Source organism: Orbicella faveolata, unplaced genomic scaffold (assembly GCF_042242905.1).
Source record: "Orbicella faveolata isolate gen_17 unplaced genomic scaffold, um_ofav_v1 contig_2, whole genome shotgun sequence".
In the NCBI taxonomy this organism is placed as follows: Eukaryota; Metazoa; Cnidaria; class Anthozoa; order Scleractinia; family Merulinidae; genus Orbicella; species Orbicella faveolata.
In genome coordinates this window covers 17,587,501-17,611,454 of record NW_028301547.1, presented here as the reverse complement: position 1 = coordinate 17,611,454, position 23,954 = coordinate 17,587,501, and the positions used below count along the sequence as shown (strand labels likewise).

Here is a 23,954-nt window from a genome sequence, read left to right as displayed (position 1 = left end):
TACTTTAGAAAAGTGTTTGTGATCTCGCAAGAGATTCCTAATCTTCTTCTGAGCATCTTAACTTATTTTAGAGAAGTGTTTGTGACCTCGCAAGGGATTCCAAGACTTAGTAACATCTTTACTTACTTTACAAAAGTGTTTGTGATCTCGCAAGGGATTCCAAAACTTCGTAACATCTTTACTTACTTTAGAAAAGTGTTTGTGATCTCGCAAGGGATTCCAAAACTTCTTCTAAACATCTTAACTTATTTTAGAGAAGTGTTTGTGATCTCGCAAGAGATTCCAAAACTTCGTAACATCTTAACTTATTTTAGAAAAGTGTTTGTGATCTCGCAAGGGACTCCAAAACTTCGTAACATCTTTACTTACTTTAGAAAAGTGTTTGTGATCTCGCAAGGGATTCCAAAACTTCGTAACATCTTTACTTACTTTAGAAAAGTGTTTGTGATCTCGCAAGGGATTCCAAAACTTCTTCTAAACATCTTAACTTACTTTAGAGAAGTGTTTGTGACCTCGCAAGGGATTCCAAGACTTAGTAACATCTTTACTTACTTTAGAAAAGTGTTTGTGATCTCGCAAGGGATTCCAAAACTTCTTCCGAAGATCTTAACTTACTTTAGAGAAGTGTTTGTGATCTCACAAGGGATTCCAAAACTTCGTAACATATTTACTTACTTTAGAAAAGTGTTTGTGATCTCGCAAGGGATTCCAAAACTTCGTAACATCTTTACTTACTTTAGAAAAGTGTTTGTGATCTCGCAAGGGATTCCAAAACTTCTTCTAAACATCTTAACTTATTTTAGAGAAGTGTTTGTGATCTCGCAAGGGATTCCAAAACTTCGTAACATCTTAACTTACTTTAGAAAAGTGTTTGTGATCTCGCAAGGGATTCCAAAACTTCTTCTAAACATCTTAACTTATTTTAGAAAAGTGTTTGTGATCTCGCAAGGGATTCTAAAACTTCGTAACATCTTTACTTACTTTAGAAAAGTGTTTGTGACCTCGCAAGGGATTCCAAGACTTAGTAACATCTTTACTTACTTTAGAAAAGTGTTTGTGATCTCGCAAGGGACTCCAAAACTTCGTAACATCTTTACTTACTTTAGAAAAGTGTTTGTGATCTCGCAAGGGATTCCAAAACTTCTTCTAAACATCTTAACTTATTTTAGAGAAGTGTTTGTGATCTCGCAAGGGACTCCAAAACTTCGTAACATCTTTACTTACTTTTAATACAGTCTGGATTATAGATTCTGAGGAACAGGTACGATTTCTCATAAGTGCCACCAATACTTAAAGATATACTCGGGGCTGTCAAAAAGTTATGTCGTTAAGTTTGAAGGGGGCAGGTACACCAGAGCAGTTTAAAAACTGGAATGTGTGAGCTCGAGGTTCATTTCCAGCCCTTGTTCCTCCCATTATGGACTGAGAGGAAAAATTCAATTACAATTTGTAAATTAGTAGAGCTAACTCTAAGTATTGAACAGATCCGAGCATAAAATCCACTATAGTACATTTGAAATTATCTACCAGTTTCAAAAGGTAACTAAGGCAGTCTGAACCTGGGTCCGTTGCGGTATTGGTTTCCTAAAAACGCTGACAACCCTAAACAGCAGTGGCAGTTAAGCAATTAATTTATCGTAAGTTTTCATTTTCTAGGTATTGCTCATTTTATGGCAAAATAAATGGTTTCTATAGACTTTTTTACAACAAACATCTTATTCTATTTGATTTTACTTTTTTTTTATGCATGCTACATCTCCATTGAAGTCTGTATACATTTGGAAGAAAAAATGCAATCTACTTTTCATTTTTCATTAACAGCTGAATGGAGCAATGAGTTCTTGTAGTCTTTGTGGCCTTGGACACAGTTCAATTATGATAGATTCAGCGACAATTGTTTTGCGGAGGGCTATAAATTACCGCTAGATGAATTATTGCATGGATGGACAACTGTCCTAATCTTACTGCCATTCAATGATAATTGTAGTGTTTCCTTTTTGAGGTAAGTAAAATTTTTGTTTTTTCATGTTCACTAGTTAATTTAGTCATAATTGATTAATTAATTAATTATAATTAATTGATTAATTAAATTGAATTAAAAAAGTTATTTATACTCTTCCTGGCTGGCGCAAAAAGTAATGTAAAAATTGCTGGGAAAACCAGCGTTTCTTAAGTTGTGCTGGCTGGGAAAAAGCATCCCCCAAACGCTTCCTGGCTGGCAACTTCATTTAGCTATCTTCTACTAGCTGGCAGTGCGGAGCGGATATTATTTTCCCACGGTTGTTAATTATTAACTATTTATCTCTTATTGGATGTCAATACTTTCGAGCAACAACAAGTCAATTTTAAAATTTTTCCCGTTGAGCACTCCTGACAAAACATAAGCAACAGAAACAATGTCCCTAACCCAAAAACAATAACAGCCTCTTACAAGCAAAGAATTACAAGCTTACGAGAACTGCTACATTTCTGATTTTTTTTCGATATGAGCGAGAAGTGAAGAGCCGCCAAAAATTGATTCAAATTGAAAGGGGTCTATAGATTTGCCTCCTTTTGTCAATAAAGAGGCTACTGGCCTATCTAGATACCTGCAACTCGTGTAATTTCACTCAAAGCACCTCCTTTCTTATTTACTAAAGCGTCAAATTTATCACATTCGTCAACCTCCCCATCTCTCAAAACCAAAATCATGTCACAGTCTTTGATGGTGCTTAAACGATGAGCTATAGTGATAACTGTGGAGTCCTTTAGTTTCTCACGCACTACGTTCCAGATTGTTTGTTCTGTTTCTGGATCCACATGTGAAGTGGGCTCATCCAAGATGACGATCTTGCTTTGATGCAACAGCACACGAGCCAGACAAATTAACTGTCGCTCTCCTACACTGAGATTTGCTCCACGTTCCAAGAGTTCGTGATTTAGCTTTCCCTCTAAACCCTCTACCAACGCTTTGAGTTCCACATTCTCCAAAGCTCGCCACAAATCTGCATCCTGCAACTGCTCTAAGAGATCGAGATTTTTTCTCAGCGATCCACTAAACAGAACAGGGCTTTGGCCAAGAACGGATATACATCGTCGAGCCTCTTGGAGATTGATCTGTTTGATTGGAATATCATCGACCAGTATGTCTCCATCAGCATCTGGCATGCGCATGAGAGCTGCCACAAAAGATGACTTGCCTGCACCTGTGCGGCCTACAACACCGATCTTTGTTCCTCCTTTGATGTTAAGATTTATTCTCTTCAGTACTCGAGGTCCCCCCGGATAGTACGTTAATGACACATCTTGAAATGTGATATTTCCTGCGTGTGGCCATTGGTTTGGGGGAAGCCTATGCACTTTGTATCCAGGTTCTGAGTCAAGTTTGGTGTACGTCATTACTCGTTCAACTGAGGTCATGAAATTCTCGACATCCGAGGTTTTCTTGACAGCGTATTGAGCACTTATCGAAGTTTGGATGACATAAACAAGCGCAAGTCCGGCCCAAGCTGATTAAAACAAAAGAACAAAACGATAAGAGATTATTCAGATTATTCAGTCGTATGATACGGCTGGGTATTATTTTTTAAACTTGACGAATAAAAATACCGCGCCCTATGATACAACTTTCCGTTAAATAGACTAATTCCACATTATCATATGACGGATATTTTTCTTCTTTTGATTGGTTAAGAGACCTCCGTCACCTGTAAGTAGACTATCTTAAATAGTTCCTTGCTACTGCGCTTACTCGCATCTAATATTCTGCTCGTGCGCAGTTCTATCCGCCACCTCTGCCAAGACGGCATGCGCTCCTCACTCGGTCTTCACTGCACTGAAAGGGTTGTGTAAACAAGGTCATGGGTAAGAGAATTATTGACCAAGATCATAGTTTCATTGCTCCAAGCAAGAGAGAGCATTCGAAACAGCGATCTCAACAACAACAACAACTAGCTTTATTTGCATGACCAAAAATACAGTGTTGCAAAAGCTTTTGTAAACTAAAACTAAAACTAAAACAGTAATGATTTTCGTGAACATATAATAAGATTATGATATAGCGATCAAGTTTCATTGGTTTAATTTGAGAGTAGAATATTGCGTAGATCAAAGCAAAATGAAATGAATTTTCCTAATTGAATGTTAATATAATTATCTGTAGAAGTCATAAGTTCGCCGATGGCTTGCAATGAAGATAATTGTTTAAAGTGACCTAACCCCCAAATTTTTTTTCGCTAAAACGAATCTACTTGTTATTTGAAATAGTTCTGCGAAAAAATTTTTGGATTCCGTTAAATCCTCGATTTTCTGTGCCCCGACGAAATCTCGAAAATAGCTCCAAAACACCGCCATTTTGTTTCACGACCGAGTTTGAGGAGAATGGGTCCTGCGGCCCTTCTGATGTCTACCCAGGAAGGTTGGATATCTCACGTCCTCTCATTTCCTTCAGGATGGTGCAATACACATTCGAAAAGTCCGCAGAAACGCCTTCCAGAGGTGCTATCGGCTGTTGCAGCAATATTCCAGATTTAAGAAAGATATACTGTACAATTTACTGACGATGATCGGCTAATGGTGCAATAAAGACGTAAACGATGGTTGATTTTGTCGAACCGAAACAAGCGAACTGAATCTGTGAGAACCATTGAAGAACTCTCACTGGAATTTGTTCCGCAGACTTTCGAACGCTATTTTCATAAATTTTCTGCTTAAAGCTAACCAGCAATTTGTAGAAATACTACCGACAACCTATATCTTCCAATCCCGCATTATTTATAACATAACCGGCAAATTTGTGTGATCCGATCATGATCAAGAAGCGTTATACTGATATGTAAATAGATCGCAACTGTACGCCGCTAACCAACACTTATTTCTCTTTCGATTTAGACGAAAGTCGAAGATTAATCCTTTAGAATTACATGATAACAAAATTGTTAGACTCACAGAGTTTTTCGAAGGTTTGGAAATCAGCAGTGCAACAAAGATTCTGTGCAATAGCGTCGAAAATATGTAACATTATCTGCGGACCGCTTAGGGAACACATCCTTTTCGCTTATCCGACGAATTTCACTGCAAACTTTGAGAACAATTTACATTGGTTATTTGGAGTTAAGACTTTAAAACGTGTGACAATGTGAAATCGGTAATTGTGTGAAATGTTTCCTTCCGCCTTGCTTCCCGCAGCTTCAAAAATACTTAACTTAACTTAACTTAATCCTCTTCGTTCCTAAGTGGAACATAGGTCCTCAACTAGCGCGCGCCACCTAACCCTATTTTGTGCAGTGCCTTTTGCCTCATTCCACGTAACATGCTTCGCCGCCAACTCTGCCATTCTCGTGCGCCTCCAGCTGTTTTGGGGTCTCCCTCTCTTTCGCTTCCCCTGTGGGTTCCACTCTAGTGCCCTCTTGACTACGTGTCCATCTGGTTTCCTCAGTGTGTGGCCGATCCAGCCCCAAGCTCTCTGTCTTATCTCTTCCTCTATCGGTCGTTGCCCTGTTTGACTCCAAAGGTCCTTGTTGCTGATTTTTCTAGGCCACCAAATCCGCAAGATGTTCCTCAGGCTCTTATTGATAAACACTTGCAACTTCTGCTCCAATCCCTTGGTCAGCCTCCAAGTTTCAGAACCATACAAGAGCACCGCCTTCACATTTGTCCCAAAGACTCTCAGCTTGGTCTTGGTTGTTAGTGCCGTGGATCGCCATATTGGTCTCAGCATCGCAAATGCCTGTCTTGCCTTTCCAATTCGTGCCTGAATGTCCTCGTCAGTGCCTCCCTTCTTGCTTACAATGCTCCCAAGGTATGTGAACTCATCCACTTCCTCAACCCGCTTCCCAGCTACCGACACAACATCACCACGTTTGGTACCAATACGCATCAGCTTTGTCTTGGTGGCATTGATCTTCAGGCCTACCTTCGCACTTTGTACCTCCAAGGCTCGTGTCTTATCCTTCATATCCTGTATTCTGTGCGACAGTAGGGCCAGATCATCGGCAAAGTCAAGATCTTCTAATGATGTCGTAAAGGTCCACTGAATACCTCTTTTCCTGTCAAAGGCTGTCCTCGTCACCCAATCCAGGGCGACCAGAAACAGCAAGGGAGATAGCAGGCAGCCTTGTCTTACCCCAGTCCTCATATCCAATGGTTGAGTCTTCTGTCCATTGTGTACCACCTGTGCGGAGAAACCCTCATAGAGAACTCTGATGATGGTGACTATCTTGTCAGGCAACCCGTAGTGCCGCAACAACCTCCACAAAACATCTCTACTGATACTATCGAAGGCCTTCTCAAAATCGATAAAGTTGATGTACAAGGAGGACTGCCACTCGATACTCTGTTCTATAATAATCCGCAGTGTTGCTATTTGATCCGTGCAGCTTCGACCTGCTCGAAAGCCCGCCTGTTCCTCTCTCAGCTTTTCGTCCAACGCAATCTTGATGCGCTCCAGGATCACTCTGCAAAACACCTTACTTGCCATGTTCAGCAACATAATGCCACGCCAGTTTTTACAGTAGCTCAAATCACCTTTCTTGGGCAGCTTGATTAGCAGACCTTTTCGCCACTCCTCTGGTATCTTCTCCTCATTCCATAACCTGTTGCAGAGGCCCAGGAGAACCTCCTCTGATGTGTCCCCTCCCGCCTTAATTGCCTCTGGTGGAATATTGTCACATCCTGCAGCCTTCCCGTTTTTTAACTTCTTTATAGCATTCTTGATTTCAATACGTGTAACGTGACCTGTCCTGATGTTAAGCTCGTCATTTGGCTCCACCTCTGGCGGGTTGATCGGCTCCTCATGGTTAAGCACTGTTTGAAAGTGCTCCCTCCACCGGTGCATCTCCTCCTCTGCTGTCCTGAGCAACACGCCTGCCTCATTTCTCACTGGCTTACAAGTATTCTGGATCCTCCCACTTAGCTTTCTAGTGATCTCGTACAAAGTCCTTGCATCACCTCTCTTTCCAGCCTCCTCAGCTCTCTCAGCTTCTGCTTCCACATACGCCCTCTTGTCTCTCCTACACCTCCTCTTCACCTCCCTATTTAACTCTTGATATCTTTTACTTGCCTCTCTCTTCTGGTTTCTTGTTCTGGCCATGTTTATGGTGTTTTTTGCCACCTTTCGCTGCTCGATTAACTCCCAAGTCTCCTTGCTGATCCACTCCTTCCTGTTTGCCTTTGCCCTACCCAGCACCTGCTCGCAGGTCTCCACATAACCTTGTTCAATCTGCCTCCATTCATCATCCACTGACAGTTCCTCCTCCTCCATCAACTGCTGCAGACCCTCAAATCTGTTATGCAGTGCTAGCTTGAATGCGTTCCTAACCTCCAGATCTTTCAGCTTGCTGACCTCAAAACGCACTCGGCCACTATCCCCCTTTCTCACTTTGGCAATCCTTAGCCTGACTTTTGCCATCAACAGGTGGTGGTCTGACCCAACGTCTGCTCCACGCATCGCGCGAACGTCCTGCAGTGAGCTCCTCCATCTCTTGCTAAATGCCAGGTGGTCGATCTGATTCACAATACCACCATCAGGAGACCTCCATGTCCGCTTGTGACACTCCTTATGGGGGAACAGCGTTCCACCGATTACCAGTTCATTTGCCTGACAGAAGTCCGCCCATCTCTCACCATTTTCATTCATCTCAGCTCTTGCTCCATGTTTACCCATCACCTCCTCTCTGCCTGTGTTATCCATTCCCATCTTAGCATTCATATCTCCCATGACGATCTTCACATCTCTACATGGCACCTGCTCCAAAACCATCTGTAGCTGGTCGTAGAAATCATCCTTCACCTCCTCCGTTGCCTCATTTGTTGGGGCATAGCATTGCAAGATGGTAACCTTCTGCCACCTCGAGTTGAACCGGGCTCTGATTATCCTCTCAGACACTGGCTCCCATTCCAGCAGACATTGTGCAGCTTCTTTGGACAGAATAAAGCCAACTCCTCTCTCATGATTTTCACCTTCATCCATTCCTGAGTATAGCACAGTTTCGCCTGTAGCTACCCTCAACTTCCCACAAGAGTTCCATCTCATTTCACTTACTCCTAGAATACTAATACCATACCTCTGCATCTCCTTGATCACCTGTGCGCACTTACCAGTCTCAAACATTGTCCTAACATTCCATTGCCCGATCTTCACACACGCTTTTGGCGACAGCAATTTCGTCGGCGGTTTATGCGTCATTCGCTGCTTCGCACGTTGTTCCAACCGGGTGTTAACATCTTTTACCCCTGCTTCCCGATAGGGTGCAGTGGTGGTTCTAGCTTCGGTTTCTGTAATAAATAGCATTTTCTGGGAGCGGGTTATCAGCCCGCCGCCCAACCCCCAACCTGGAGGACCAGGGGCTGTTCTTCGTCTGGCCTCTACCCTTCGACCAATCCGGCATGGTTAGACCTGCCAGGGAACAAAGTCCCCGCCGGCACAGCTCTCCGGGTCATGGAGACACACAAGCTTCACCACCACGGCAAGGTGTCAGCCCAAGGTGAAGTTTCAAAAATACAGGTCCAATCAATACGATTTTCAATCGATCGAAGCCAATGTTTTGGAGGTCATCGAGTCTCGAAAACTGCAACACGTACGTCGCTCTTATAAACATGAAGCATTCAACTGAAAGTAAAACACAAACTGGATTGAACAGAACAATCACACCTTGACAAAAAGACATTCTCGCTAAGGACAAATGTAAACGGGCTATAAACACGCGTGGGAATCTCATGTTTCGTTGACGAAATTACCATCCAAAGCAGTCCTTGAGTTTTCTTTCCTGCTTTTCGTTTGCCTGCTCCTCCACTTCGTATCTAGCTTTCCATTCCTAATATACAAGCAGCTCGTCCGCAAAGAAGTCTTCTCCTTCGTCGCTTGAAATATTGTAAATTGCTCTCAAAGCTCTAAGCAGTGAGTTCACAGTTGTCGAACGTGCTCGATCGAAGTTTATTTCGCAGTCTTCCGAATCGAAACTTAACTCTGACTCCAGTGACGAAAAGTAAATGATTCTGAGACAAAACTTGGACGTTTTAGTCCCAAAACACATCGGAACGATTAGTTTTGGTGTTCCATTTTCTCGAGCAAATACAGAGAGTTGACTGAGGCGCTATTGTGTTTGGTTCCTGGGTAGACGTCATCAGCAACCGCCGCCCCAGACTCCCTAAGACGCGGTCGTGAAACACTTCAAGCGCGACTTTGAAAGGGCATAGAAAATCGAGGATTCAATCAAATTCAAAAATTTCTTCGCCCAAATGCTTCAAATAAAGTCTAGATTCGTTTTAGCGAAAAAAAAATTTGGGGGTTAGGTGCACTTTTTAGAAAAGTCTTAACGATATGTTCCATTATGCTATAAAATTCATCTCTTAGAATCGTTCTTAAAAGTTTTGAAAAATTCTAGTTTATTAGACTTTTGCATAGTACGTTGCCATAAAAAGTATACTTTTGTTGCATTAGGCAAAATTGGAGAGATAATTGCGTCGAAAATTTTATTCGCTAGGAATGGATGTAATTTGCTGTGTTTTCTGAGGCTGAAAAGGGCGTGAAGGGCCTTTTCTTTCAAGTTATCAAGTGCAAATGAAAAGGTACACGTTGAAGAAATGAGTGTTCTCCGATAAGTATAATTTTGAACAATTTCTGCTGCTCGTATGCTACCCGGCACGCCGCCTCCATCATAAAAGAATGTTCACTTCTGCTATCGTATCAAAACAAAACAAAAAACAGACCGCTAATGAGAGGCTGCTCTATTTGCAGGCTGCGACTGTCCTTAACTAACGTGAATTGTCCGTGTCTCAGTTTAAACCGAAATGGTAATCTTGGCAAGTGCCTGCGATACACCTCCACGTAACTAAGAGATAAACAGCAAAATGATATAGGATATATTGATCAGCTCTATTACGAATGAGACAAGCGTGGTTTCGTAATGACAAATCCTCAGATTTAGTATCGTTTTTGGGCCGATTTTGATTTACCTTACAAATGCACCTACCGGCATCTTGAGACACCAAAACAGCTGCCAGAGACACTGCACCAATTAACATTGATGCGAGAAGGTCCAAGCGTACACCAAGCCATCGCCCACTGGCCATCACCATAATATAGGACTGATTATGAACATCTTGATATCTAACGGAATGAAACTACAGTGAGTAAGTAACTAGTCATTGGCCGTTTTCACACTAGAGACGGATAATCCGTCTAAGACAGGTTATCCGTCCAGCACGGATAATCCGTCTTAGTGTGAAAACGGAACGGTGTTCATTTTAGACGGATAATCCGTCTATACGGACAAAAATAGACCGATTATCCGTCTAAAATGAACACCGTTCCGTTTTCACACTAAGACGGATTATCCGTGCTGGACGGATAACCCGTCTTAGACGGATTATCCGTCTCTAGTGTGAAAACGGCTCGTACCAAGACGGAAAATGTAGCAGACGGATAATCCGTCTAGACGGATTATCCGTCTCTAGTGTGGAAACGCCCATTACTAAACACTTGAGGCGCTATGAAAAATCTGCAAGCGAGTCGCAATTAATCTTGATGGCACAAGATATTCAAGCCAATCAATTTATGTAGTAATGCGCGCAAAATCAAAGCAGATGCGTTTTATGTTCAAAACTCCAGTGAAAAGCGCCCTAAAGACCGTTAAGACTAAACCAAATCACCTGTAAAACTGATCCACGAAATCCCTTTGTCTTCGTCTGGTTCGAATCGTGTCCAGTCCATTCAGGGTCTCGGAAAAGTGAGAGAAGACTGGACTGCGGCATATTGACTCTAACCTTTTGAGTTCTCTGGACGTCTTCAAGTAATACTTGGATATATACAAGACCAACACAGTCAACGGAACAACAAGAAATAGAAGCCAAGGATTTGTAACAGTTGGTATGATTATTGATGCAAACACCAACAAGACTCGCTGGACAGATACTAGAAAAGTCTTGGGCAACAACTCGTCAAGGCAGCCTACATCTTTAGAAAACCGATTGAGTATTCTTCCCACGGGATTTGAATCAAAGAAATGAACCGGTGCTTGTAAAATAGCTAAAACCATTTTGTCGTGAAGACGCTCTGAACATCTTAAGGAAACCAGAAGGAATCCATAAGCTCGAATGACGGCAAAGATAAGGGACGCACTGACTAGACAAGCATAGATAGTCAAGTTTGTGTTGTCTTTCTGATCTTCTGGTAGTTTCTTTGTTAGCGACGAGAGCCAGACGTCAGGAGCAACTATCATTGCTTAGAGAAGAAAGAGACAAAATAAAAATAATGTGATCAAAACCTTGATAAGAAGCAAATGATAATGAAATAGTCGTTGATCAGCTTAATAATCTTATAAGAAATACAAAATAAAATTATTATGTATGAATGACTAGTTACAAAATGAACTCTTACCTTGCGCTATCAAGCACAAACAAATTACTGCACAGATTGTTGACCAATGTACTCCGCTTCTAAAGTAGTTCCAGTAAAGCTTTGATGAAACCACTCCGATGGAACGATCTTCTTGTGATATTTCCAGACTCCTAGGTTCACTGGGCTGTGGAACCATTGTTTCACAGCCATCACCTCCGTTTTTCTGTTCAATTTCCCGAGTAACACTCCTAGTGTGCTTGCTATCTTTCCCAACTGTCTGATATTGCGGGTCAATAGTTGTGTTTAGAATACGTTTTTCTTGTAGTTCAGTGAAACTTCCCTTTTCCAACACGCGGCCTTTGTACAACACAATCACTTGATCAGCTTTTTTCATGTGATGTTCCTGATGTGATGTTAACACTCGCATTTTTTCGCCCAGTAGCTCGTTGATACATGTTTTAAAGATATGTTGGCCAACTTTTAAGTCCACAGCACTTAGGGGATCGTCTAACAAGTAAAGGTCTGCATCAGCGTAAACTGCGCGTGCTAAACTTACTCTCGCCTTCTGACCTCCACTGAGGACTTCACCGCGTTCTCCAACAACTGTTTTGTCATAGTCAGGAAACCGCTGGATGTCTTCTGTGAGGGCGCATGCTTCAATTACTCTGGTGTACTTTGTTTCATCGTATGGTTGACCAAACAGAATGTTTTCTCTTATTGTTCCAGAGAAGATCCAAGCTGTCTGGGGAACATAAACAAAAGAACCTTGGAAGGTTATTGTCCCGCTAACTTCAGAGATCTCGCCAGCAATCGCTGAGAGAAGAGTAGATTTTCCACTTCCCACTGGTCCAGTAATGACTGTTAGGCTTTGGGGTGCTGTGGAAAATTCAATATCCTGCAAAATAAATTCATCTTCCCGCTCGATTTGTCTGTTCGTGAGATTCGACACACATAAAATACTGGGCTCGTTCAGCGGATTTTTTACTAGGTCAGGATTGAATACCTTTGCCATTTTCGTCTGTTCATCTGACAGACCACTCGTAACTTTGGTTGCCTTGCTCTCTGGGTTACTGGTGTCTTCTTCAGACTGACCACGAAAGATGGCGGGAAGGTTTTCTAAAAGGAGAAAATTTTCTATTCTTCCTAGCGACGCATGAGCGTCGTTTCCTTGTAACAAAGCAGAAGAAATGTGAAAGCATGTTTGATATCTTGCCAAATTCATAAAACCTAACAGCATAAAGACATTAACAGGTGTGATGGGTTGACCAGTAAGCACAAGAGTAATGACAGACAACAGGGTCGCCATTGATACTGAACTGTCCCACGAGGCAAGAACTCCTGACAGAATGGCACTTTTCTTACGGATGGTGTTAATTTCACTTCTGAAAACAAAACCCCAAAAGAAGTATGAGGATATCTCACTTACCAACACTGCTAGTGGCACGTAGTATTAAGTAGTAAAAGAGAGTTGTCTTTAGAATTTCCGTTAGAGTTCTTGTACAGCCGAGATTTACATGAGCGAATGACCAAAGGAACAGTTGTATAAATAAGAGTGAGCAGTTCAACTGTTTTACCAGACATTACGAAGAATAGTAATCAGAAACCTTCAATTTGAGAACTGTTGGGCCAAAAACTAAGAACAGTTATTCCTTACACTTATCCCTTAAAAGACAACACGCGTGGTCGGGTTCTATCAGCGGAAAGTGAACAATGAAGTAACTGATCAAACTCGCAACTTGGCAACGATGAGTTGTGACGGAAATTTATCTTACAGCTACAGTGAATGCAATTACACACTGAGTCAACATTAAGTACCGCATTTGGTTTCCCCTACCTTCGTGTGTGTTGAATTTTTCTTCGATATTCGTCCTCCCACGCACGCGTTTTGATGGCACGAATCCCAGAAACCACCTGGTTCATTAAGGAGATGCGTCTGTCGGACAGCGCTGCCGTGCGCAAGCGCAGTGCAGCACTAATGTAGGAGATCCCAGCGAAATACGGCACAAGAAAACACAGGAAAAGGACTCCCATCAGAGATTGCCAGCCAATCAAATACACGAGTAACACTGCTATCACAACGAGGACAAAGCACGAAGGAAACAATAAGTAAAGCCACATGACTGTGTCTTCCTCCATTCGCTGAACATCGTTTGATATAAGGTCGATCACCTGGCCTGTTGTAAATTTTAACAATGCATCCTTGCTGAGAAGTAGCGTCTACGAAACAAGAAATGCTAAATCTTAGGTTTTTTTCTCGAAACAAGGATTAAAGAAGCACAATGTGGTATGTTAATATTAGTTTATCTTACGCTGCATCAACTTCGCGATCTAACGCTGGCGGTAGAGCAAATTCTGTTGATTTCGATGAAGTGTCCACATAGAACACACAGTATCGGTAGTTTGACCTGCAACCTACAATCCGTGAAATACTCCTCTATTAAAACGATATAGAGATGTGCTACCCCAAGAGTAAGGTATTTGCGATGTTTTGGTTAGATTACATCTCATGGCTGTTCTGATGTTGTTCTGAAAATGGGTTTGACTTTTAGGGAAACCACAGAATCGTATTTACGTAATTTACTAAATATGAGATTAAAAGGCAAACTAAGTAGCCAAAAATGTAATTGTTCATCATCAGAAAGGTAAATTCTGATATGCCATCTATATTAAACAGAAAAAATGCCGGAAAAAATTAGATGCGCTGAGCGGGATTCGAACCCACGAAACCCCGATTTCATGGAAGGTGATGTAGCCACTGAGCTACCGAGGCAACCACAGTGGAGTGGGTAATTCCCAGTCCGAGAGGCCTGGGAGCAAATGCCTGGAAATCGATGTTTACTTTGTAGCTAATATTCGACTCACTCCACGGTGGTTGCCTCGGTAGCTCCGTGGTTACAGCATCTTCCACGAAATCGGGATGTCGTGGGTCAGGAATCGAAAAACTGGGCATACCCCATGAGAGCTACAAACGAGAATCTATTATTTTCATGCAAAACCCTGTTTGAGCATATTATACCTCAAGGTGACCAGAGGATATAACCAAAGAAAGTTTCATCAGTTGCTAATCTACTGCTTATAAAAAAGCACTTAGGTAAATGTAACTATGCCACAGGGAAACAGGATCAAACCTTGTAAGTGGCTACTCCTACCTACGATCAATAGTCAAATCAAAATGTTCAACTTATTAATGGTGATCACTGTGCTTAGCTACACCTAGCTAGTTCTCAGACATGCCACTCAAGAGGGGAGGGGGGGGGGGGGGGAGGGGGAGGGTTACCTGAAATTCTTTAAAAATTTGGAATTTTTGTTTTTACCGGAATTCGAATCTTACGGTATTGAAGTTTTATTTTGAGAAGCATTTCTCCCTGTAAGTTCAAAGCTCGTTTTCTCAAAATGAGTTTTTTTTGCCTTTAAGAAAAAGTATCTCAAGAAGGATTGAAGCTTTTGACCTCAAATTTTCAGGATTGCTAGGTTTGACTGAGTTAATTGTTCTGAATGAAGGAATTCGCCATAGAATTCCTAGGATAGAAGTTATCAAAATAAATGTTTCACAATTTAGATTGCGCAACTTAAGATGGTGTTCAGAGCACAGCTGGAGCTCCGCATTTTCAAATTTCGCAAAATCCCTCATTCATTACAGCTGGACATTTGTTTCCTCTCAAATACAAGTAAAAGGACAAGGAGTCTCCCCTCTTCCCTCCGGGCTCGACCACGCTCCCTCCTCTCCTATTCTAGACTTTTCGTGCTTACCTTATAATAGATTAGACCTTTTAAGGCGCAACTAATTCTGATACCCAACAGCTCACATCTGTAGTCATAGTGGTGCATGCAAAGAGCTCCTATGATAGAATTTATGCACAAAGCAAGTGTACAACCGTACAGAAGATTATCTTTTTGTGGCTCAGATGACATCAGTATGGAAATAAGATATCCCAATAGCAATGGTTGAAGAAGGGTAGAAATTGAACGCAAAGCATCCGTGGATACAATAATTATGGCATCTTTTACCGAGATCAACTTTATGACGCATTTCCAAAGTCTAGGCTTTTTTTGATTTCTGTTGCACTTTGCTTTTTCTTTGTTCCAGTTTGCTTGAAGCTGATCAGCCAGAAAAGTGGAAGAATTCTCTTTTGAAAGGGGTAAAAGATCATTCTCATCTAATGGTCGTTCACTGCCTATCTTGAAGATACTATTCATCCATTGAAAGAAAAGAAGAGACACGAAGCTGACTTCTTCTTTATCTTCACTGGGAGATATCTTGTTGTATCCTTTTCTTGCCATAACAGTTAATCTGAAAACTAACAAAGATCCGCATCAGTAGAGAAGAAAATTCGAGTTTGACATTAAGATAAATTTGTCTTTCATATTGAATTCGCCGGCTTACTCAAAGCTCTCAAATTTATGCTGCGAATGCTACAATTGTTATCGACTTGGCTATTGTTACTATCAGACGTCAGTAGACCTTGTCATAGCCTGCAAGCAGGGTCTAATGCGCCGCGGCACGCAAGGCAAAATAAAGCCGTGAGAGACGGGCTGGCAAGGGGCGTCACACGACCCGAATGGCTTTGCTGACTAGTCCAGTATTTGAACTATACAGTCGACTCCCGATAACTTGAACCTTCAAAGGAAATGAGAGGGTTAAAAGTATTCCTGCCTATACCAAATCACCCCTCCCCCCTAAAAAGTCAAATGGTTCACTCCTTACTCTATTTCTATTCATACAATGTACATTTCAATCAAATTTGATTAAATAGAGAAGTCGAAAGAAAGTGGATTGCATAAATCAGAACATACGTAACGCGAAACAAAAAGCAAAGTAGGAGAAGTCAAAATACTGCGAACTTCGCAGCTTTCAAAGGAGGTTCATTATGCCCCATTTCAAAAACATTCATTTTTTGTCCTGTAGACTGCGAAAAGTCCCTTTCTTTTTCTAGCGTGCGACGCTAAGAATGCGAAGGATAAGAAGAACGCTCAAGCGGCGAGAAGTGCGAGCCCATTTCCTTCAAGTTTCTTTCCCTACTTTGCAGAGAGGATTTCAGGAACAAAAACCGTCTGCTGTAGTCTATGGGTCCGGCACTCCTAAATGTTGGCACATGAGTGGATAGTTTAGGGTATGAGCCGCTTTATTTTTATCGTGTAAATTAAAACTTTTTGGCACATGTGGATTCTGCCGAATGTGGAACACTCTTATTTCGAATTTTCATCCAGCTAAAGTTTGGGATGCGGACTAACTACTGGTGCTGTTTGATTTCTTTTTAGTGGTACTTTTCGAGGGAAAAGTTTCGTATCATCTGATCGATTGCCGGACCTCAAAACCTATTCTCGGAAGCCTGAACATTTGTCTACCGAGTGACGTATTTCCAGGTGTAGTCAATCGATAAACCGATAATCGATATTAATCGATAACAATATTATTAATATTAATCGAGGAGTTAAATTGATTGCCAATAGGAATCGAAAACGATTGATTCCTCGAGTAGTACCGATTTTTATCGATTGTTATCGGAAATTATTTTTGTCCTTTTACAATTTGCACTGATAAAATGTTTGGCAAAATTTGTCTGTAATGGTTTTGTTGAGTAATTTTATCAATCATCAACAAAATCACAAGAACAGAAACAACTAACAGAAACATTGTGGGCTTTACATCTTTCTTTGCTTGTTTGCGACACCGGATAAAGCTCAGGCTATAGTAGCAGTGTAAAACCCTTCACTGTCTCATGGTAGCATCGGAATTTAGGTGAAGCAAAATAAACAACAGAGTCAGTGTTCAAGTGATTTCAATCATTTGCATCTTGGAAACAAACGTGAGAATAGATCTTGGAGTAGGCCAGAAGGAAAATGTAATCTGTAGTAGCATAGCAGTAATCACTTCGCCGCCATAAATATTCACCAGGAACAGTACAGAAGAAGTTGTTTTCTGTGTTTCTCGTTCTCATAAAACAAGGGTTCGACTTGTGAAGTATGCTTCTAGCTAGTATGAAGTATGCTTCTAGCCCCTCTCCCTCCCCTTTGAACGCCGGCTACACGGGCTATTTCCTTGAACCGAGTTCAACCAAGTGTGTTTACGAAATTGAGGTAGACTCTGATTTACGCGAAATCATGATTGTCGATAAAGATATTCAGGATGCAGTCAATAGCGCGGCGATGAACAGATATGCCAAGATCCTGCTTTAGACCCCAGAAGACCTGGAGAAGAGATCACTCTACCTGGACTTTGAATCCTTAGTTTTTAAAAGTCGTCATGTCATGTCAAGATGAACTCCTGTCTCGTTTAGTTCCAGGTATTATTTTACACAATAGCAAGGCCATCTTTGACAAGTCCGGGTGGTTATTGTCGATTTTTTTCAATCAATAAAAATCGATATTCCTGAAGACAGGGATTATGAATTTTTACCGATAGTTGCCAATCGATAGATATCGATAAAGAATTTTTTCTGTGACTTCGGTTCTTATCGATTGCGGCCATCAATCGATAGCAATCGGCGATCGATATAGATTGAATCAATTTATTTGCGATATCGATTTTTCTCGATTGACTTCGGCTGGTTTATTTCGGCTAACGATATCGACAGAGAAATGCACTGGAGCTCGTCTGAACTGACCAAATACAACAGTGATGACCACCAATGCATCCTGCCGTATTGGGTGAAGTCACGTTAAACCATATCTACCAACTATGTTTGCCATTTCAGTTTGCTATTGAAGAGAGTCTCACTGAGCTGCTGATCATGAGGGGAAAGAAACTAGACTTGAAAACTGTGCAGAAGGCTTTCACTAGTGCATCATTCTATATCGTCTGTGACTTGCGACTGTGTAAAATTCATATCTCCCGCAAAATATATGGTAGGATGCAAAATTCTATATTCCTAGGGTGTGAAGGAGTCTCAAGCTTGAAATTCTGTCTGTGATACACAATTCCTTACTGTTAAGTGAATTCGCTGCTAAAAAGATATGACATACTATAAAGATAAGACAAATATACCAGGCTGTAGCTCCATAGCAATGGAGTTTGCTTTAGTTGCATTTACACGCGACTTTGATTATCAGACATGCATATTACATGTTTAATCATGCACACCAGACCATTAAGTTTGCATTCCCTTGTGGCCTTTTTACCAAAAGATTCGTGGATACATTGCGTACAAAATGGAATGGTCTACTTTGATCAGCTGCTATAAGGTTTTGAAGATAATGAACAAGGTCACGCGAAAAAGTCAAAATAACTCTGCCCTTGGAAAGCAATATTTCTAGTTATGTTTATTATAAGTGAAACGTTTATCCACCCCCGAAAATTGAATTCTTGAAATATTTCTTTTTGACACCTTGGCGGTCTTTACGAATTTCTCGGAGCACCTATTGTGGCCCATCAGGGACTTTCTGCGTTACCCTACCGTAGATAATTTTGTTGCTATAGTTTTCTGACTGCATTTCGTGCTTCTGGCTACAAGAGTGTTTTGTTCAGTTGGATGGACTGTTAAGTTGTGCTACTGACCTTTCCAATAGCTTTGTTTATGTTTGATTTAAAGATTCTTAGCTTCATATTCAATCTCTACACACAAAGTTACACTTTTTAGTCTTTCACTAGCAATGACTCGGTTACATACGATGTGCTGAATACAACGAGAATCAATCGAGGAAAGCCGAGGTGTACTTGAACGGGAGCGCAAGAAACCATGACGGCGACGCCGAGGACAAAGTCGATTAGAAAATGAGTTCATATTTTACCTTCGAATCTCGCCCCCTAAAGTCATTTACTATGTTTAATGTTTATCACTGTCAAAGCTATCACGAAGTAAATTAAAAAATTTACAAAGTTAGCTGTCGTGGTTCACGTTCTCCAGACAACACAGACAACACAGAATTTGGCCATTTCACTCGGAGTACCAAGAATTATAACGCACGTGTATACAGCCATTGTTCTCCTCATTAAACCGGCCTTTTGTTTAGCGACATTGCCGTTGCCGTCGTGATTTTCTTAAGCTCCCTACTGGTACGTTGGAAAATCTATATTGGTCGTTGACATATCGATTTGTTTACATCTAAGTGAGTGACAAATTGGCATGTTGTGAACAAATCTATATTGGTCGTTGTCATATCGACTGATTTGTTTACATCTTAGTGAGTGAAAAATTTGCATATTCTGACGCGTATCCACGACTAAAAATGCGAAAAATACAAATCCTTCGTGATAATGTGCACAGACCCGGAGACGTGAGGAATGCCTTGCTACAAGAAATATTTTAGTTTATAAGGTGGCAACACTTAATTAACTGAAACTTTCCACGCCTCGCGATATTGGTAATCCCTTTAGCACATTTATTGGAAGGCTTCGCGCGGAAAGTCAACAGCAAAGGATAAGGTGATAACTTGGACTTATTAATTTACCGAACTTTCCTTAAGATATTTTAGTCGATTAACCAGCGGGCAACGGAATAAGTGCGCGAGAGAAACCCTTTCTGTACCAACTTTTTCTGATCCAAACGGGCGAGATTTTTATTGTGAGGGCCTGAAATTCCCAAGACGTGAGATAAGGGAAGTTATGCATGTAAAAAATAAATCAATCCCAAAGAAGCGTTCTTTCTGTTACTTTCTTAGTAAAAATATTAGTCTGTCGACGGCCAACCACAAATATCTCATAGTTGTCAACTGGAACAATAGGGTTAAAAATGGCAATATGCTGAACTTGTCCATCGTTGTCTTACAACTGATTTCCCATTGGCTGAATATGAATGCAGCTGTCCTGTAGCACGAGTGTAGAAAAGTGTAACATGAGTGAAAAGTCGTTTACGAGGGCAGATTACAATTAAAGATATCCGAAGTTAATTCGGTGTAGCTCGAAAACTGCCGACGGCCATTTGAGGTCAGTTTCAAAGCAGGTCGAAAATAAATGAAAGATTTCCAAACACTTTGGAAGATCACGCCAACTCTTCAAACAAAACAACTCTATAGCTACCGACGGAGATTGTCGTGCTCAAAGAAGAATGCGCTTGTCAGTCAACCGAAACACAAACTAATAAGTGGAGGACTCCCAGGTTATTAGCGTGCGTAAAATGGGCATTTCATTCAAAATAAGAGTGAAGTAGAAATGTATTCATTTAACTGAAAGTATACTGAACCTCTTTTCAAGATCTTGCCGAAGGATTTCCATGATTTCACTAGTACGAAATATGCAAATTTGCGTAGCTTGTGTTCGTACACAGTAATTGACTATGCATATAACTACGTTCGGTCGACCATAACGAAGCGAAAAGTGACCTCACTTTCGAATATTGTTTGCCGACATCTCTGCTTATCTCTTATGTTAAAACTATTTTTAATCATTGATCTGGAGAAGTAGCCAGGAGTGGAGTACGACTGCATCGCATTTTAACTTATATTTCGGGGGAAATTGATGTTTGAATGTAAAAATGTTTTGACACTCCGAAATTTGTACGTTCCGTAAAGTCAAATTACCACAGTTCACTCGAAGTTGCCGGCATTATCGGAAGTAATATATCAAACACGAGAGACAGCGGTTCATCGGGATATCCAAACACCGAGAAGAGAGTTGAAAATACGACGCGTAGCGGAGTGTCAGTTTTTGACGAAATTCGAGGTGTTTGGATAGCCGATGAAACCCTGTCTCGAGTGTTTGATATATCTTCTCAATCGAAACTAAAACTAACAAGTAAACGCAGAAGTAAAATCGTCAAAATCTATGCTAATTAAGACCGGGTATCCAAACCTCCTTCACGGTTGATGAATTATTAATGAGTTTGAGAATGTTTGTTAATACCTTCGAAACTTGCAGAAAATAAATGAAAGACCAAGGGTAATTGGCCTAAGTAATCAGTGAGTAGCGAAAGACGACATAGTTTTCTTTTTTAAACATGTAATCACATATGTTTTTCCCGTGCAAATTTCAATAAATAAGCACTTGTTAATTTTCCACATTATCCTTTGAAATTGCACTCGAAATTGTGTTATTGCGTATGCAAAATAAAATAATAAGACTCCTCTGATATTGATTATAACGCTCGCCGATGGAATTCACGACTGAAAGTAGCGTAAATGTTGAGTAAAACTAAGATGGTTACGTTTTCTTAAAGAATGCCACCGAAACTTACACGAAGGCAATTTTGTTTTCTTGATTTCTCTCTGTTATGGTTCAGTGAGGATGCCGTGGGCGATGGAATGAATATTCCTGAAATCCTTTCGCAGTTTCTTGTGTCAAGTTTTCATTAACACAAGAACATCTTTGATGAAAGACATCAATTTTCGAAGGACTTCAACAATTCAACGACTGACCATTGTGAATATTAAAACATCCGGATGTGAACAAAACGCCCTTCACAGTACATGTCTGATTTACATTACGTTTGACACCAATCAAGCGTAGCGCCGTTCTCTGTAAGAATTTCCATTCTACCAGACTTGATTCCAAGCTTGTTACGAATTTAGTTCTGAAGAGACGTTGAGAGACGTTGAGTACTTTGTCTGTTTATAATGGTGCCCTTAATGGAGTACCACAGTCTAGCTGATAGGACTTCAAGATCGATGTTGTCAGCAGCAAATAAGGGAATCGTTTACGCAATATCGCACTCGCTATTGTAATTCCCCTCTAAGTATGAAGATTATTTTTTTCTGATAATGGTAGATAATGAAAACCTCTCGTGTTAACTTTGGATTAGATATCAGGGCACGAATGATGCACTTGGATGCTAATAACTCCTTTCGCTCTTCCCTTCTTTGCTCTATCTTCTCCCTGTGCCCCGAGGAAATAGGAAAGCTTGAGATAGTCTAGATCTAAGTTGTACACTGGTTGGCTAGTTGGGTTTAGAGTTTTACGGCAAATTAAAAAAGGCTCGAGCTCTGATGCATTTCGTGAAGGGACCGTCCACGGGGCAGCAAATAAAAGCGGCTTCTAGCACGGAATCCTCGTCAGAGCTCAAGATTCCCTGCCGGACACAATGGCTTTTCTGGCACATTGTAGCAATCATCCTACCAATATGGAAATTTCATTTCGTAACGAAGAAGTGCTTTCCTTGATATCTTATTTCACTGAGATAGCAATACATTTAGTTACCTTAGTAGACGGCCTTTCAGACCTCATCTACAGTTTCGGTCAAGATCATCCGCAAAGCTTGCATGGCCAACACAGTTTCAAGAGATCTTCAAGGAATTTAAGATCATGAACATAAACAATAATGTTTATGGTTTATTGACCAAGCGTGAGGGCAAGATTGCTTGATATAAGCCAAGATCATTTGCGTGTTTATGAACCGAGACGCAGTCACGTACCCATATAACACGAAAAATAATAATAATAATAATAATAATAATAATAATAATAATAATAATAATAATAATTATAATTATAATAATAATAAGTTGAATTTTTTTTTCTTCAACCCGGCAAAAAATTGGTCAGCCTAAATTAAAGAAAACTGCTACATATGTATCCCTGTTAACTTTCTTTCTCAATCTTTTCACAGTCCGGCTGAGTTCAAACTCGTTCCCAGAGTCTTCGTTGCCCTTGGCCAGCGTCGGAAAACGAGAGCTCTGGGATCAACCATTTTAAAATAACCGAATTCTGCCCGTCCGGTTTCACTGCGCAGTCTGCATGTATGGCGCACACCTGAAATGGTTGCTCCCAGAGCTGTTATTTTCCGACCGCTGGTCAAGGGAAACGAAGACTCTGGGAACGAGATTGGGTTGAGTTCTATACATCTTAGCGGATTTATGTGTTCACTTTTTTTATTTGGCGAGCGCGGGTTGCCGTGGTTTTGTAGGGAGAAATTATCTTACGGGTTCCCTGAAACGCTCTCGTTAGCGGAATTTGGCATGCAAGGAGTTTGAATTTCCTTTGTACCAACTCAGTTTGCATTGAGGGTGGTGTAATTGAACATGCTGGTTGAAAAAAAACTCGGCATGAAAACTGGAAAACTGTGGATATAAAGGCTTTCATTTTTCATCCTATACAGTTTGTGACTTCCAACACAATATTAATTTCAATCTGTTTAGTTAACCATGTTTGCATCCCCCACCAGACTAGCCCTTTTCACGGTTAACTTTGCTCATTTGCATTACAATAAAATCTAGCATGTATGTGAGGCAATTTCGGGCTATTTTGTAATTTTAGCCCGAAATTGCCTCGCATCCACGTTGGATTACATTGTAATGCAAATGAGAAAAATTAACCATGAAAAGGGCTATTCCCTCGATGTACCTATTGTTAAGGACGTTCGCGCCCAAAATGTTCCCACGCACAGATTTTTTTTAAAGAAACTTGCGATGTAGCGAGGTAAGGACAACCTTTTGTCAAAATAGCTGGAAAAAAACAAACAAACAAACAAACAAACAAACAAACAAAAAACAAAACAGGGGTTCACCGTGCTCGTTTTCAAAACAAGGCGCATTCAAGATCATGCGTTTTTAGACGCTTTTGTTATTTCTGAAGACGATCTTAGTTTACAACTATCACTGAGCAATGAAAGAAGCTGCATAGTAACACCCAACCACCTGAAATGAACGATATCATATGTCGTAGTATAGAAAAATATGGCTTTAGTTGTATTAGTTAATTTTCTGATCATAATGAAAGGGGAATGAATGTTTCTCTCCTTGACCTAGAAGAAGGCTAACATGGGTTTCC

General features: G+C 40.8%; 1 protein-coding gene across 1 annotated transcript; it reads right to left on the bottom strand.

The window, feature by feature from the left end:
• Positions 1-1,682: 1,682 nt before the first annotated feature.
• On the bottom strand, positions 1,683-22,512 carry LOC149112237 (ATP-binding cassette sub-family C member 4-like). Its single transcript, XM_089290016.1, has 7 exons — positions 22,386-22,512; positions 15,068-15,615; positions 13,152-13,534; positions 11,357-12,699; positions 10,630-11,200; positions 9,951-10,087; positions 1,683-3,488 (listed from the first exon to the last, which is right to left on the bottom strand). Exons 2-7 carry the CDS (start codon positions 15,596-15,598, stop codon positions 2,581-2,583), a joined length of 3,873 nt encoding a protein of 1,290 aa, XP_089146142.1. The 5' UTR covers positions 15,599-15,615; positions 22,386-22,512; the 3' UTR covers positions 1,683-2,580.
• Between the last annotated feature and the right edge of the window lie 1,442 nt (positions 22,513-23,954).

What these genes read in the sequence shown, in the direction of transcription:
- LOC149112237 (XM_089290016.1), bottom strand. Translation starts at nt 15,598, where the DNA reads ATGGCAAGAAAAGGATACAACAAGATATCTCCCAGTGAAGATAAAGAA. An exon ending in TTTGTGCTTGATAGCGCAAG is followed by an intron (nt 11,201 to 11,356) that starts GTAAGAGTTCAT and finishes TTCTTCTCTAAG; the next exon opens with CAATGATAGTTGCTCCTGAC. An exon ending in TTTGGTGTCTCAAGATGCCG is followed by an intron (nt 3,489 to 9,950) that starts GTAGGTGCATTT and finishes TGTTTTAATCAG; the next exon opens with CTTGGGCCGGACTTGCGCTT.